Below are 13,101 nucleotides of genomic sequence, written 5' to 3'. Positions count from 1 at the left end.
AAAAAAAAAAAAAAGTAAAAAAAAAAAAAAAAAGTGGTACTTCTTCCTGAAACATGCAATTATAAAATTCCTTGCTGCACGAAATAGAAGATATCACGTGTATGTTTGTTGTAGGAAAAGCTAGACAGATTCAGATGAGATGGTTATTAAAGGATTATTAAACACAGAAACCACACCTGGATCAGAAATGATCTGCAGATGATCTCAGACCAAGGAAGTATTTGGGGTAACCATCGTACATACGTTTCTTATACTGTTCTTTATGTGTCAGCTTTTGGCCACTGTTGGTATCAAGATAACTTTGGTCAGCCTATATTCTAATGAAGTACAGCATCTTTATAGTCAGAGTTAAAAACAGAAATGTGCCACTATGTGTTTATGTACACTACTTTTAAAGATTTTATGAGAAAAGTGTTATTACTAGTAATATATTCCTCAGGAAAGGTATGAGCTCACAGTTGCAGCTTACAACCTGTGTAATAATGCAAAATCAGTATAGAGTGATGGGTAAAAGCTGAATCTATGCAAAAAAGGAAAGGCAATTGCCAAAACTGTCAAACCATGGACTGCAATGAAGTGCATAAATCACAGGAACAGTGGCTGGAATGTGATTCTTCTATTCAGTCTCAATTCTAACCCTCCCCATGCTCATAGCTGTGAAAAATACATTCAACATCTTCTCCATTATGACACTGCACAGACAAGGGCAATCTACATACAAAAAGTGAGCATGGCAGCCATGTTAACCAGCCATTTCACTGAGCTGCATTTGAAATATTGGGTGCCATGTGGCACTTAGATGAGAGAGATCAAATCTGCATCATCTATTTTGTTCAGGATAGAGTCTTGTCAAATTCCATCACTTATCTGGCAAGATTAAAGTTCTGCCTATCTTCACTGAAGATAGTTTGGATATTTTTTTTCAGCAACAAGAAAGATATATTGAACAAATTTCAAAAGCTTCTCTGTCAGCCTAATACATTATAAAAGTTGAATCAAATATGGCATTTGAAAATGAAATCAGAAATAATTATGACGTGTTCCCTGAATCAAAATTCTTACATATGTGGTATTAACAAATTAAGTAATTCCTCTTTCTCACTGGGAGAAAGATAAATGTGAGAGTTACCTGACCAGGCTTTGCATTCTCACAGACGACTACATCATACTCTCTGGCAAGCTCTGGAGGGTTGTCATTGACATCCAGAATTCTAACACCAACTGGAACATGGCTCACTAGCCCAGGATCGTCTGCAAAATATACAGGAGACTATTAAACCTTTTGAAATATTCTATATTCTGTGACATCCTCAATTTAAATATAGTTTCTTAACACAATAACTGAATTAGAACTAGAGGCAGACATTTAGGTAGCAAGATACTAAAAGATGTTGTTTGCTGTGTGTCATAAAGTGTTTTGAGAAGCAACTAGGAGAAAAAAAAGAGTAGAAAGTATAGTATGAGTCTTAAGTTGTTGTTACATCAATTAAAATGTAGGTTAATCTGGAACTAAAGTGGGAGAAAACTGTTGCAGCTATCATATACCATCACATTGTACAAGAAGTTGTCAATTGCTTTGTAATGAACGTAAAAGTGTCATCACAGTATTGAATAAAACCTAATATGGAAAATAATAAAAACTTTTCTTTTTCTCAGTCCTCTAAAAGAGTTTGTGAAATAAAATAGCAAAATAATAACAAAATAATTATATATAGGCACATATAAAGTTTTTTCCAATCTAGTGTTTAGATTCATCACAAGTTACTATACTATCACACAAAGTAGTTTAAGAGTCTTGCTTAAACAGTGACATGCTAGTAAGAAAACAATGTTTAAATAACCTTGTCTTAGGCTATGATTTATACTTGCATGAAAGCTCATCCTCAAAAAGAGCTCAGCCTCAAGAAGCACAAAAACCAAAATCCTTTCAATGAGAATACACTTTCCATGATGAAATGGAAAAAACCCTCAATTTTGTTTAATTCCTTTGTTCTTACTACTACGTACTAAGACAAAATTGTGTTATTGAAAGAATTATATATTAAAACTTTCCATAACTACCTAAAATACACCTTTTGAAATCTGTATAAGTATCACCTAGTTAGATGATAAACTTCATTTTAATTCCACCAGTAAACGAAACTATCAGTAGAAGCCAGCAAAATCAATCTTTCAATCACAAGATGGAAGAATGGAACCCATTCTTACAATTTTAGATTGTCATTTTAAAAGTGTATGTAGTCTTAATCTCATTTGCCTTGGTGACTTTGATCTTAATCCACACCATATTTCTGACAAAATTGGTCATTTAAAAAAATGCCTTAGATTTGTCACACCTTTAATAGCTTCTTCTTAGTATTATGAAAAAGCATTCATTAGACACATGTGTATTAAAAGCCACCAGGTTCCCAATGAAAGAATACTTGAGAATGTCTCCAGGAGACCATGTGGGGTATGACTATTAACACAAAAATATTCTTGTTCCTTCTTTGGATGTAGGTCATGAGATTGTGGAGAATAGCACAAGCAGTGGAGACTGAATTGGTCTGATTGATCACTGAAATATAGCTTACTGACTTAGGTAACTTCCTCTGTCAATGTCATCAGAAAATCCAATTTAAAAAAATCCTGTAATTGCAATTACAAAACATAGTATCAAGCAATAGATGATGTAGAGATGATCTGTGACTCAAAGGAACTTCATTCTTGAGGCTTTGTTCAGGAGGGACATTTGTGAACTAGAAAGTTGTATTAAAGCAGACAAAGAGAGAGCACACAAAAGCATAGAAAGGAGACACAAGGCAGTAAAGGGTTAAGGACTAACAAATCCACTTGGGAGTGGATTCACTAACTACAGTGCAGGAATAGATTATTTTAATACTAGAGAAATCTCAAAGAAGCTCTTGCCAGCAGACAAAACCAGCTGCCATTTTAAGATAATCATACAATCACTGAAATATTTTAGTTGAAAGAGACTTTTGGAGGTCACTAGTTCAGTTCTCAGCTCAAAGCAGGGCCATCTTCAAAGGTGTAAGGACGTATATTTCATGTAAGAGGACAGCAGTAAAATAAGCAGGAAGAGCACAGTGCAGAGGGTACCAGAGATAGAGAAGACCTGTTCTGTAGGTTTGACATTAAGTATCAGCCCCTTCATCCGCAACTTCTCTGTGAAGTCCCTGTCCACAGTCAGTCTCAATTCTTGTATCTTCTGTTAATTTCTGCAGTCAAAGTTTAAAACTCCTATTTAATAACTCTCTTTGAAAATAATGCAAACTCATCAGGCCTGTAAATTTAACAAGCTTTTTAATACAGCTACTGCTATCTGAAACTTCCTCTTGTTATTAGCAAAATTCCCATGGATTTCATGGAAATAAATTCTCTCTGAATTACTTTTTTTTTAAATTATTATTTTTTTTTAAGTTAGACTGGTATAGTTAAACAGTTAATATTTTGAAAGCTGAATGAATAGTTTAACTCAGAGACAGCCTATTTAAAAGGGTGAAGGATTTTACAAACAAATCAAGTAATTTTATGTTTCATGATCTGGAACAAAAATGTTCATGTATTTTCATGTGGATTAGAATTAATATGTATCCTTTTGAATCATCAATATTAAACATTGATCTTAATCAGTACAATAAGAACTTTCTTTTTTCTCATTTTGACACCTTTTCAAGACTCTATGAGGCAAGCCAACACTTAGGATGTTGTCTATGTTTGAGCAGTTGCTCTATCACCCAATGAACCATCCACCTGAGAACAGGTGAGAGGGAACAGGAATCAGGAAAAGGAAGGGAGACCCATGGGTTTCCAGATTAAATAAAATTACAATAAAGAGCAACTATTAATCTCAATACGACTATGAACACCAAAGTTATACTCAGTCCATACAGTGGTCATGAGCTGTGAATGCTGAATGCCAAACACTGAGTACCACACCTCTGGTGAGAGCTCAATGATCACAGCAAACAGGAGAGTAGGCCTCAGGAGCAGAACAATGGACAAGACCCTGTGGGAACAACGGCCTTTGAGGAAGAGCACTGTCTCTAGCAAAATTCCCAATTTACATTGAGAATGATGCTTATGATATTCCAAACAACTGTTGGCCAAGTTGGGTCAGCTGCTGTCAGTTGACTCCTGCTAGCACTAGTGCCTGGCTAGCTCAAAACTGCTGACGACCTCGATCAGTGTGGAAAACCACGTACCATGGCTGAAAACAAACTGAAAGTAAGTGCCTTAACAACTTTGCTTTCACAGAATTAGGTGCTGCAGTTTTCTCAAAAATTGCAGCTTCCCTGAACAGAAAATTAATTTTACAATTCTATCCCAGCAAAACAAGGACAGAAGTTCAACCCACTATCTATTCAAGTACTTTTAAAAAGAGAAGCAGAAAGCACTTACCACACTTCTTTAGTAATTATTAGTTCTGTTGCATTAGAAGACTAAATGCAGATCTAGGAAGAATAAAATGTACTACAAAAAAACAGAACTAAAGTGATGAAAGAAAGTCTAGTATGTAAGAGCATTAATATTCAGAAAATACTGTGTTTAATTCAGAATGGTGTATATGTGATAAACTAGATAGTCTGTCAAGGAGAAAAATATGCAGAATCTAGTAATAAGTATAATGTTCTATCCTGTTTTTTTTAAGATAGCGGGTACTTTTAAATACTGTTACCTGAAGATGGCTAGAAAATGTTTTCATTTTTCTTACAGCAAAATCTGACTTTTTACTGATGAACACAAACCTGAAGGCTCTCATAATTATCTCTTGGATCATGCTAGTAGTTGTAACAGTAGTAGTAACAGGAGCATTAGTAGTAATAATAGCACTGCAGCAGACTTAAAACATATAGCGCTCTCAAGCTGGCAAGTCCCTCTGCCTTAATACAAGAAAAATTCTTCAGCTCATAGAAAACACTGGTGCTCACCTCCTAAACAGGTCTGAACACCACAAAATATACTGGTCCTGTGGCCAGAAATGTGTGTTTTGCGATTCAGGTACTGACTGATTCATAAAGCCCTGAACAGGGAAATGTGACATCCTAAAGACCGTCTCTTCTTTGGGGACCCACCCTTGCAGCCAGGAATAGCCATAACCTACATCATCTTCAGATGACAGGGTAGAAACATCTTTAGCATATCTTTACCCAAAGGAAATTGAGGAGAAGAAACTTCATCATTCCTAGAACTCAAGACTAAACCAAGGTAAACAGTGAATTAAGCATCAATTTGGAATTTGAATTATCACTTCTTGTGTAGGATGGAGAACTAGCTGCCATTTGACAACTGTTGTTTTTTTTTTTGTTAAACTGTAGGTTTTCTTTATTGCATTGATAAATCATTTTAAAAGAACGGCAGATTCTGATGCAAATCATATTATTGTGATTTTATGGTCCATCAGTAGGCAACTTGCCGAGGCTGAAAATAAACTGTGTATCACTGGAAATTTTGGATAGGGTACCAGCACTGTGTCTAGCTTCCACCTTTAAGAAGATATCAGATACTTAGTTTGTCACTACTCTATGAGCAAAATAGTCTTAACACTCAGACATTATAGTTTTTAAAGTCTGCTTTAATCTGGTCCACATTTGGGAAATATTTTTGTGGCAGAATCTTCCTTGGAAAAAAATAAAGTAATTGTTACCAATACCAAAACTCTTTCTGAAACTGAGCTAGCAGGCAGAATGCAAGTGTGGTCAAAGATTAAGAATAAATGTGTGATAATCATATATGTAGCAAACCAATATGTAAGACAAAATTTTCCTGTACTGTTGCTAAAAAAAATAAAAAATAAAAGAAAAAATTAAAAAGTGCATTTCATCATTTAAGTACACTCTATGGTTAAAAAAAGCTTAGTTTTGGATAAAAAAATTATAGACTGCAAATATGTATGAGGAAATGTTATGTTTAGTGAAAGGAAAAATTCACTTCAAGGAAAAAGTAAGACACAAAGCCAGCAACAATCTCACTAATATTATACAATCATCCTGCTGTCCACCAGAGGGTTAGGAGGTTATAACACTGTAACAGCACTTTGTTCTGAATTTTTTTCTTTTAGATCTTGAAAAGGCTTCCTTTGTATAAAAATTAATTGTTTGATATGAGGCATTAGATTATTTTTTATTATGGAAAGAAATGAGAAAATAAAATGTAATTAATTCTTGTTTTCTAATTCTTTCAATGCTGTCTGTCAGGAAGCTATTACTCTATAGACTCATTTCCTTCAGGCATTGCATATGTTGTTCTCATGTGTTTCAAAATAACCAGAAATAAACATCTACCTTTGTCTTCTGATTTTACTTTTTGTCAAATAAATGTATTTTTTTTTAATTTCAATTTCTGCACATTGCCTCCTGTTATTTCACTAGGTACCACTCAGATGAGTCTTTCTTCATCTTTGAGCTACTAGATATTGTGCAAAGAAGTGCAAAAAAGCTGACAAAGGGTTTGAAGCATATGTCTTACGAGGAGCAGCTGAGGGAGCTGGGGCACATTGCTGGCTCATGTTCAACTTGCATCCAACAGGATGTCCACATCCTTTTTTGCAAAGCTACTCTCCATCTAGTTGGCCTACCTGTGCACTGGTGCATGGGATTATTCCTCTCCAAGTGCTGGACTATGCATTTCCTATTACTGACATTCACAAGGTTCCTGTTCACCCATTTCTCCAGTCTGTCAAGATTACTCTGGATGGCAGCACGACAGAATCACAGAATCATCATGGTTGGAAAAGACCTCTAAGATCACCAATGGTACACCCAGCGTGGGGAGAAAAGGAACAACACAACCCACCTGAACAAAAAACAATAAAAAGCCCACAAAAAAACCCCACCCCATGTCCACTAAAGCATGCCCTGAAGTGCCACATCTACACATTTCTTGAATACTTCCAGAGATGGTGACTCCAACACCTCCCTGGGCAGCCTTTTTTAGTGCCTAGCTACTCTTTCAGTAAATAAATTCTTCCTAATATCTAGCCTAAACCTCCCTGGCACAATTTCAGGCCATTTCCTCCAGTCCTATTGTTATCCACTTGGGAGAAGAGTCCAACACCAGCTGCACTACAACCTCCTTTCAGGCAGCTGTAGAGAGCAATGAGGTCTCCCCTCAGCCTCCTCTTCTCCAAACGAAACAATCCCAGATCCCTCAGCCTCTCTTCATAGGACTTGTTCTCTAACCTTTCACCAGCTTACTAGTTCTTCTCTGGACATGCTGCAGCACCTCAATGTCTTTCTTGTAGTGAGGGACCAAGAACTGAACACAGCACTTGAGGTGTGGCCTCATCAGTGCCGAGACCAGGGGCATGATCCCCTCTCTACTCCAGCTGGCCACACTATTCCTGATGCAAGCCAGGATGCTTTTGACCTTCTTGGCCATGTGGGCACACTGCTGGCTCATGTTAAGCCAGCTGTCAACCAGCACCTTCAAGTATTTTTCTGCTGGGCAGCTTTCCAGCTGTGTCATTTGTAAACTGCCTGAGAGTGTGACCTGTCCCATCAACCAGGACATTAATGAAGATATTAAATAGTGTCAGGCTCTGGGGGTACTCCCCTAGTGACTGGCCTCCAGCTGCACTCTGGACTGCTGACCACAATCCTTTGAGCCTGCCAATTAAGAGAGTTTTCAACCCACTTCAGCATTCATTTATCTAGCCCATACTTCAATCTGTCTTGTTCTTACATTATTTTCTTTAAATCCTCCTTAATACTTAGCAGCTAGGGAGGGTTTTTTGTGAATCTGAATCACATCCTATTATTGTGTGCTATCATTACAAAGAATTCTAATTGATAGATCTGGCACCAGTCCTTAAAATAGCTCAGCCCTAACTTTTTCCACTCCCAAAGAAACAACCATTCACTATGACTATTTCTTTCCTCTAAATCAGTCTTTAATTTGTTATAAAATTTTGTGCACTTGCTCTGCATTACTGTATTTGACTTTGTCAAAAAGCTTTAATAGAGTTAAGCAAATTGTAACTCCATCCTCTTTCAAATACACTTTTATAAGATTTTTCAAAGAATTCAAACATGCTCATGAAATGTGAATAATCTACATGAAACATATTTTAAAATCCTATTACTATCAATTTGTAGTATTTCCCCCTACAAAGTCTGTAGATCCTTCAATGTATTATATAGCATTACTTCATCATTTTTCTTATTCTCTAATACCACAAAGAGTTTTCAGGAAGCAGTAGTGAAACAATCAAAGTTACATCTTCAGTCATGTCCCCCGGACACCAAAATCGCAGGATTCCTTACTGTATGTTGCTGTTTAAGAACAGCGCATATTAAAGAAAAAAAAGATTGTCCCAGCCATTCTCATGGCAATGAACTCTGTTGTGCTTTAGGAAGCATCTGTGTCAATGGAAAAAAAACACTGATCATTACATGAACATTCCTCCTACAGAAGAAAAGACACTGGCAATTCATCAGACTTCAAGACCTTTCAAATGCACAGACAAGTATTTATTGTATCTTTACCTGGCAATTTGCCTATTAAAAGTAAACTGGCAGCCTTCTCATATACAGAAAAACACAGTAAATTTACATAGATGGAATCACATAGACATGTGAGGTTTTGTTTATTTGTTCTGTGGAATTAGGAAATTTATAAACACAGAGAAAATTCTCCTTTATCAAAACTGGTTAAAAAATCCACGGTGTTAAAAAGAACTTAACTTTTTAAGATAATGCTTCCTAAAATATATTTTTAAAATATAATTTTCCTTACTTTTTTTTTTTTTTTTTTAATATCCTGTGCCAACTGTATTATTTACCTATCTCGGAAGCAGCCACTGTGATGTTGTACCAAGGTGTCTCCTCTCTGTCAAAGACCTTGGCAGTCTTAATGGTCCCAGTACTAGCATCAATGGTAAAATACGCATCTTCTTCTGTGTTATGATCAATGAAATATCTATGAAGAAATAATAAAAAAGAGGTATACTCATTCTAGTATGTATCATCCAAAATAAACAAAAGGTACATAAGAATATTCCTTTCAAGTTTTTAAAACAATAGAATTAAAAAAAAAATTAAAATACTATGTTATGGAGACACTCAAACTAACACCATATTTCATTTATTTCATAATGTTACATTTCTTTTGATACACAAGGTTTTGACTGTGAAACACTGATTTTACAAAGCAGGATGCAATCCTGTCAAAGGTAAGATACAGAGATGTTTTGACTAAAAAATCATAAAATAGAAAGGCAGAAAAGAAAACATTAATATACAATTCTTTTTCTTATTTACTTGTCACTGCAAACCAATGTTCTCAGTCCTAGTACCTGTTTTGAAGCATGTCTCTCTGACACGAAGTTCATGACAGGATGACATAAACCATTTTAAACACAATCATTACTGAGACTAGTAGCAGAAAGGGCTGATTCCAAGAGCTGCAATTGACACCACTCTAGAAGCAGAACTAAGCACCCCTGCTTAATTCCCTTGGCTTCTGAGCAGAGAAAGTAAAAACCTTGAAGTGGGTAATGGAAGCAGAGGAAGGGAACACAAAAGAAGAGATTGACCAGACATTTTTTTCTCAGAACCACAATTATTTACAACAGCAGCCTACAAATGAAGTAATTACAGACCCCTATCAAGTTTTCTTCGCTGACTTCAGACTTGATGAAAAAAAATAAGGAAAAACTTCTAGGTCTTTTCTATAACAAAATTGTTTTTCCTGATAATTTGTCAGCCCTGTTTTCATTAGTGAAGTTTTTAATATATGGATGTTATATATAAGTCAAAATTATTCATTTGTCCTATTCAATTGTTCTTATTTCTACATCACCAAAAAGTGTAATTGCCAGTTAATAAAAAGAGTGGTGCATAAAAAGGCTGCCAAGCGCAAAAAATGTTAAAAATAACCAGTTTTATTTATCTCACAATGCACTTCTTTTGAATAGTTATGAAAAAGAAAAACAAACAAGCAAACATTTAATTGAATGATATATTACATTAAGACACAATCTATGATAAAGCAATGGAAATAAAACATGAGAAAAAAAGGCAGCAATATGAGTGAGTGACTTTATTTGGTGGAAAAAATGGCTAGGACTTGATGATTTAGGTTAAATCTTGCTTGTTGAAGAGAACCTGAATCCAACTCTTGCATGTGCAATAAGTATTTTACATCTGCCTTAAAATATGCTATTCTGACTTGGAACTCAAGATTTTATTTTCATGTTTCTAGTATTTTTAGCAATTAGCAAACTGCAGGTCAGACACTGGAAATCAAAACAGCCAAACCTAGCTTACAAAATCTTTTCTTTTTGTCTGCTCTCTATCTTTCAACATTGTGAAGAGTGAAACAGCTCCCATATGACTGTGGATGCTGCTAGAGAGACAGCAAACCTCTGTTCCCACCCATGTTATATTCCTCTGGCATAAGGATTGAACTTGCTGTCTGAAATATGTCTGTATCTGAAATATAGTCAGAATGACATTAACAAACAACACTTGAGAATATCTCATTGAAAAATTGATTAATTTCTAATTGCTGAATCACAGTGGGCATTGCAGATGCATTTTGAAAAGTCAGTGGGCTTGTCAGTGTTCAGTAAACTCAGAAGATTAATTAAAAGCAAGCTCTTGACCTCCATTCATCAGTCACTGGTAATGGCATGCTGGATATTACACCTATCCAAGAAAATTTATGTTGGTTTTGAGGAATACTGGAATCTTCTGAGGGCCCATCACAAAGCCAACAAAAAGAAGGGATGACACAACTATCCTATTGTCATTATTTTATGTGTTAGTATTGGTCCAGGCTATCCATACCTCTTTATTTGGGAATCAGTATTTGATTTTCAAATTCAGAACAAGTGTTTTTTCCAGAGTCTCTGCAGATGTCAGTCTTCTGTGAAGCACAGATTTTCAGGTTCTCCAAGTCTTTATTTGTCATAGAAATATTTTGAAAGATTGTGCCAATATCAGTGGAAAAGTCATATTTTCTAGAGGTGTAGCTAGCCTTACTTTTTACTAGTTACAAAACCTTTAGAGACAGAGTGGAATCAAATTCTAAAATTCTATAAAGCTGCCATGCTTGCCACAGGGTTGTGTTGAAATTTGAATATCAAACAGAAGAACAATGCTTCAGATGGAGAAATCTCCTCTTGCCTCATGCCTTGTGTGTAGCATCGTAGGAACCTGAGTTTTGACAAATAGTTGAAACATCTTGGCTATACTACTAGCAAGGCAGAAACAATGAACATTTGGTTGTGCTGGGCAAGATGGACAGAACACATATACACAAATATCTTTTACATGATAGACTCGTATGCTGATGAAGGAAGCACTGGAAGCATAATTGTCCCTCAGTTTTCGTGGAGACATTAGCAAGACCCTTTACTTGTAGAGCTTACAATCAGGTATTCAATGAGAAAAGTTAACTCCTTCTCTCCTACTAAAGCCTTGTTTTAATTTGGTTCTCCTGAAAATGACAAGAATTATTTAGTGGGGGAAAGTTTCACCATATAACTCAAGAGTCTTTTCCCTGCAGACATTTATTACTGTGGACATTGTTTATTTATTATCAACACCGTGCACAGTGTCTACTCTTTGAATCAGTATTGTGCTGACCACAGAACCATAAAAATAGGGATATTTCATATTTGTAGAGAGTAGCTTAAAACCAGACAGGATATCAAATTGGGCTTAGATGTGAAAAAAAACTTAAAGCAGTAAGAAAACTCAGCTGCTTTTGTGTGTCTGACATAACAAATCATTACTTCTACCTCCAGTATAGAACAAAAATCAACAAATACCTGTCCCAAATATGAAGCTTGTGTAGAAAACTTGGTTTGATGCTGTTATGAATTCTGTACCTAACACTTCTTTTTCATAGACATTCAGTAAAACACAGACTTATTTTTTTTTTATAAGGACACCTTTTTCTAAAATGGTGATTTATATGTATGCTGTAGAAACGATTTGTTGTCAGTTTTGAGAACTCAGTATTGGATGAATAATTTTATTTGTATTTTCTAAGTAATTAATGTAAATAAGGTGATCCTGAGGTAACTTATTGTACTAATACTTTCATTTCCAGTGATACTACATTAACAAAATTTTTTTCATTTATTCACAGTAGAACTTCCCCTTCATGTGCTAACTTTTGCATACAGTTACAGACATACTGAAGCATTCACAGGTTGTCAGAATTTTACTTGATCATAAATAATAAAAGTGGCCCTTCTTTATGCTTTCCCATTATGGTAATGTTCAGTTCTCTTCCATTAGTCCAGATTCTTCCTTAAGATTACTATGTATGTCAAATCTAAAGCCACCACTTGCACTGCTGCAGTTTCCAACCTTCATGAATGTCTCAGTAAAACATACATATTCTCACACAGCAGAAGAATTAGGAATACAAATCTAAAGCATTGCTCCTAAGTGCTCTAATTATATTTTGTAGAAGAAACTTCCTTAGCATAGCCACTCAATTTTGTCACACGTAAGAAAACATTTAGAACAAACTTAATAGCATTTATACATTGTGTGACATTTTAGGCCTTTATAAATACTAGTCACTGACTTATCTACATGTTGAGAATAAAAACCATGCATATCCATAAATACACCATACTCCAGAGCCAATGATCCTTTTCTTAGGCTTCTCAATTTCTTTAATCCAGTAAAAAAAATTACTTTCAGCTAGATAATAGTGGCAACAAAAATAGTCACATGCTTCCCCTCCTATTCTTCCCTCCACCTCTACTGAGTAAATGCTTTTCAATATTTTTTTGAGACTGAAAAACCTATAGTGCAAGTTTTGAATTTCAGTGTTACTTCAAAACTAAATTTTCACCTTAGTTCAGTTGACTCTTCTTATTTAGAATGCACTTACTTTAAAATGAATTTACAATATTTATTGCAGATATTGCTTTACAGACATTTACTCATGACAAGGCTCTGTGAATTAGCATACTTTTAACAATTAAATCAGCACATCTGAGCTGCATGGCACATGTTAATAAAGAGACTTAATAACAAGACATGCCTAGAAAAACAGCTCTCCATAAACAGTTCATGTCAAACCAGCAACAGAAGCCAGTCCTAAACAAACTATATTTAAAAGGGTCATTAATAT

At 35.3% G+C, this 13,101-nt stretch overlaps 1 protein-coding gene across 1 annotated transcript in view; it reads right to left on the bottom strand.

Moving 5' to 3' along the window:
• CDH18 (cadherin 18, type 2) overlaps positions 1 to 13,101 on the bottom strand; it is a 167,058-nt gene that overhangs the window by 18,659 nt on the left and 135,298 nt on the right. The window contains exons 7-8 of the mRNA XM_010005082.1: positions 8,783 to 8,919; positions 1,130 to 1,251 (exon numbers count right to left, since the gene is read on the bottom strand). Of these exons, the coding sequence (XP_010003384.1) occupies positions 1,130 to 1,251; positions 8,783 to 8,919 (259 nt within the window). The remainder of the gene's footprint in view (positions 1 to 1,129; positions 1,252 to 8,782; positions 8,920 to 13,101) is intronic.

Source organism: Chaetura pelagica, unplaced genomic scaffold (genome assembly GCF_000747805.2).
Source record: "Chaetura pelagica isolate M959 unplaced genomic scaffold, ChaPel_1.0 scaffold219, whole genome shotgun sequence".
Taxonomy (NCBI): Eukaryota; Metazoa; Chordata; class Aves; order Apodiformes; family Apodidae; genus Chaetura; species Chaetura pelagica.
The sequence above is the reverse complement of the archived record's forward strand: the minus strand, read 5'-3'. Positions and strand labels throughout refer to the sequence as shown.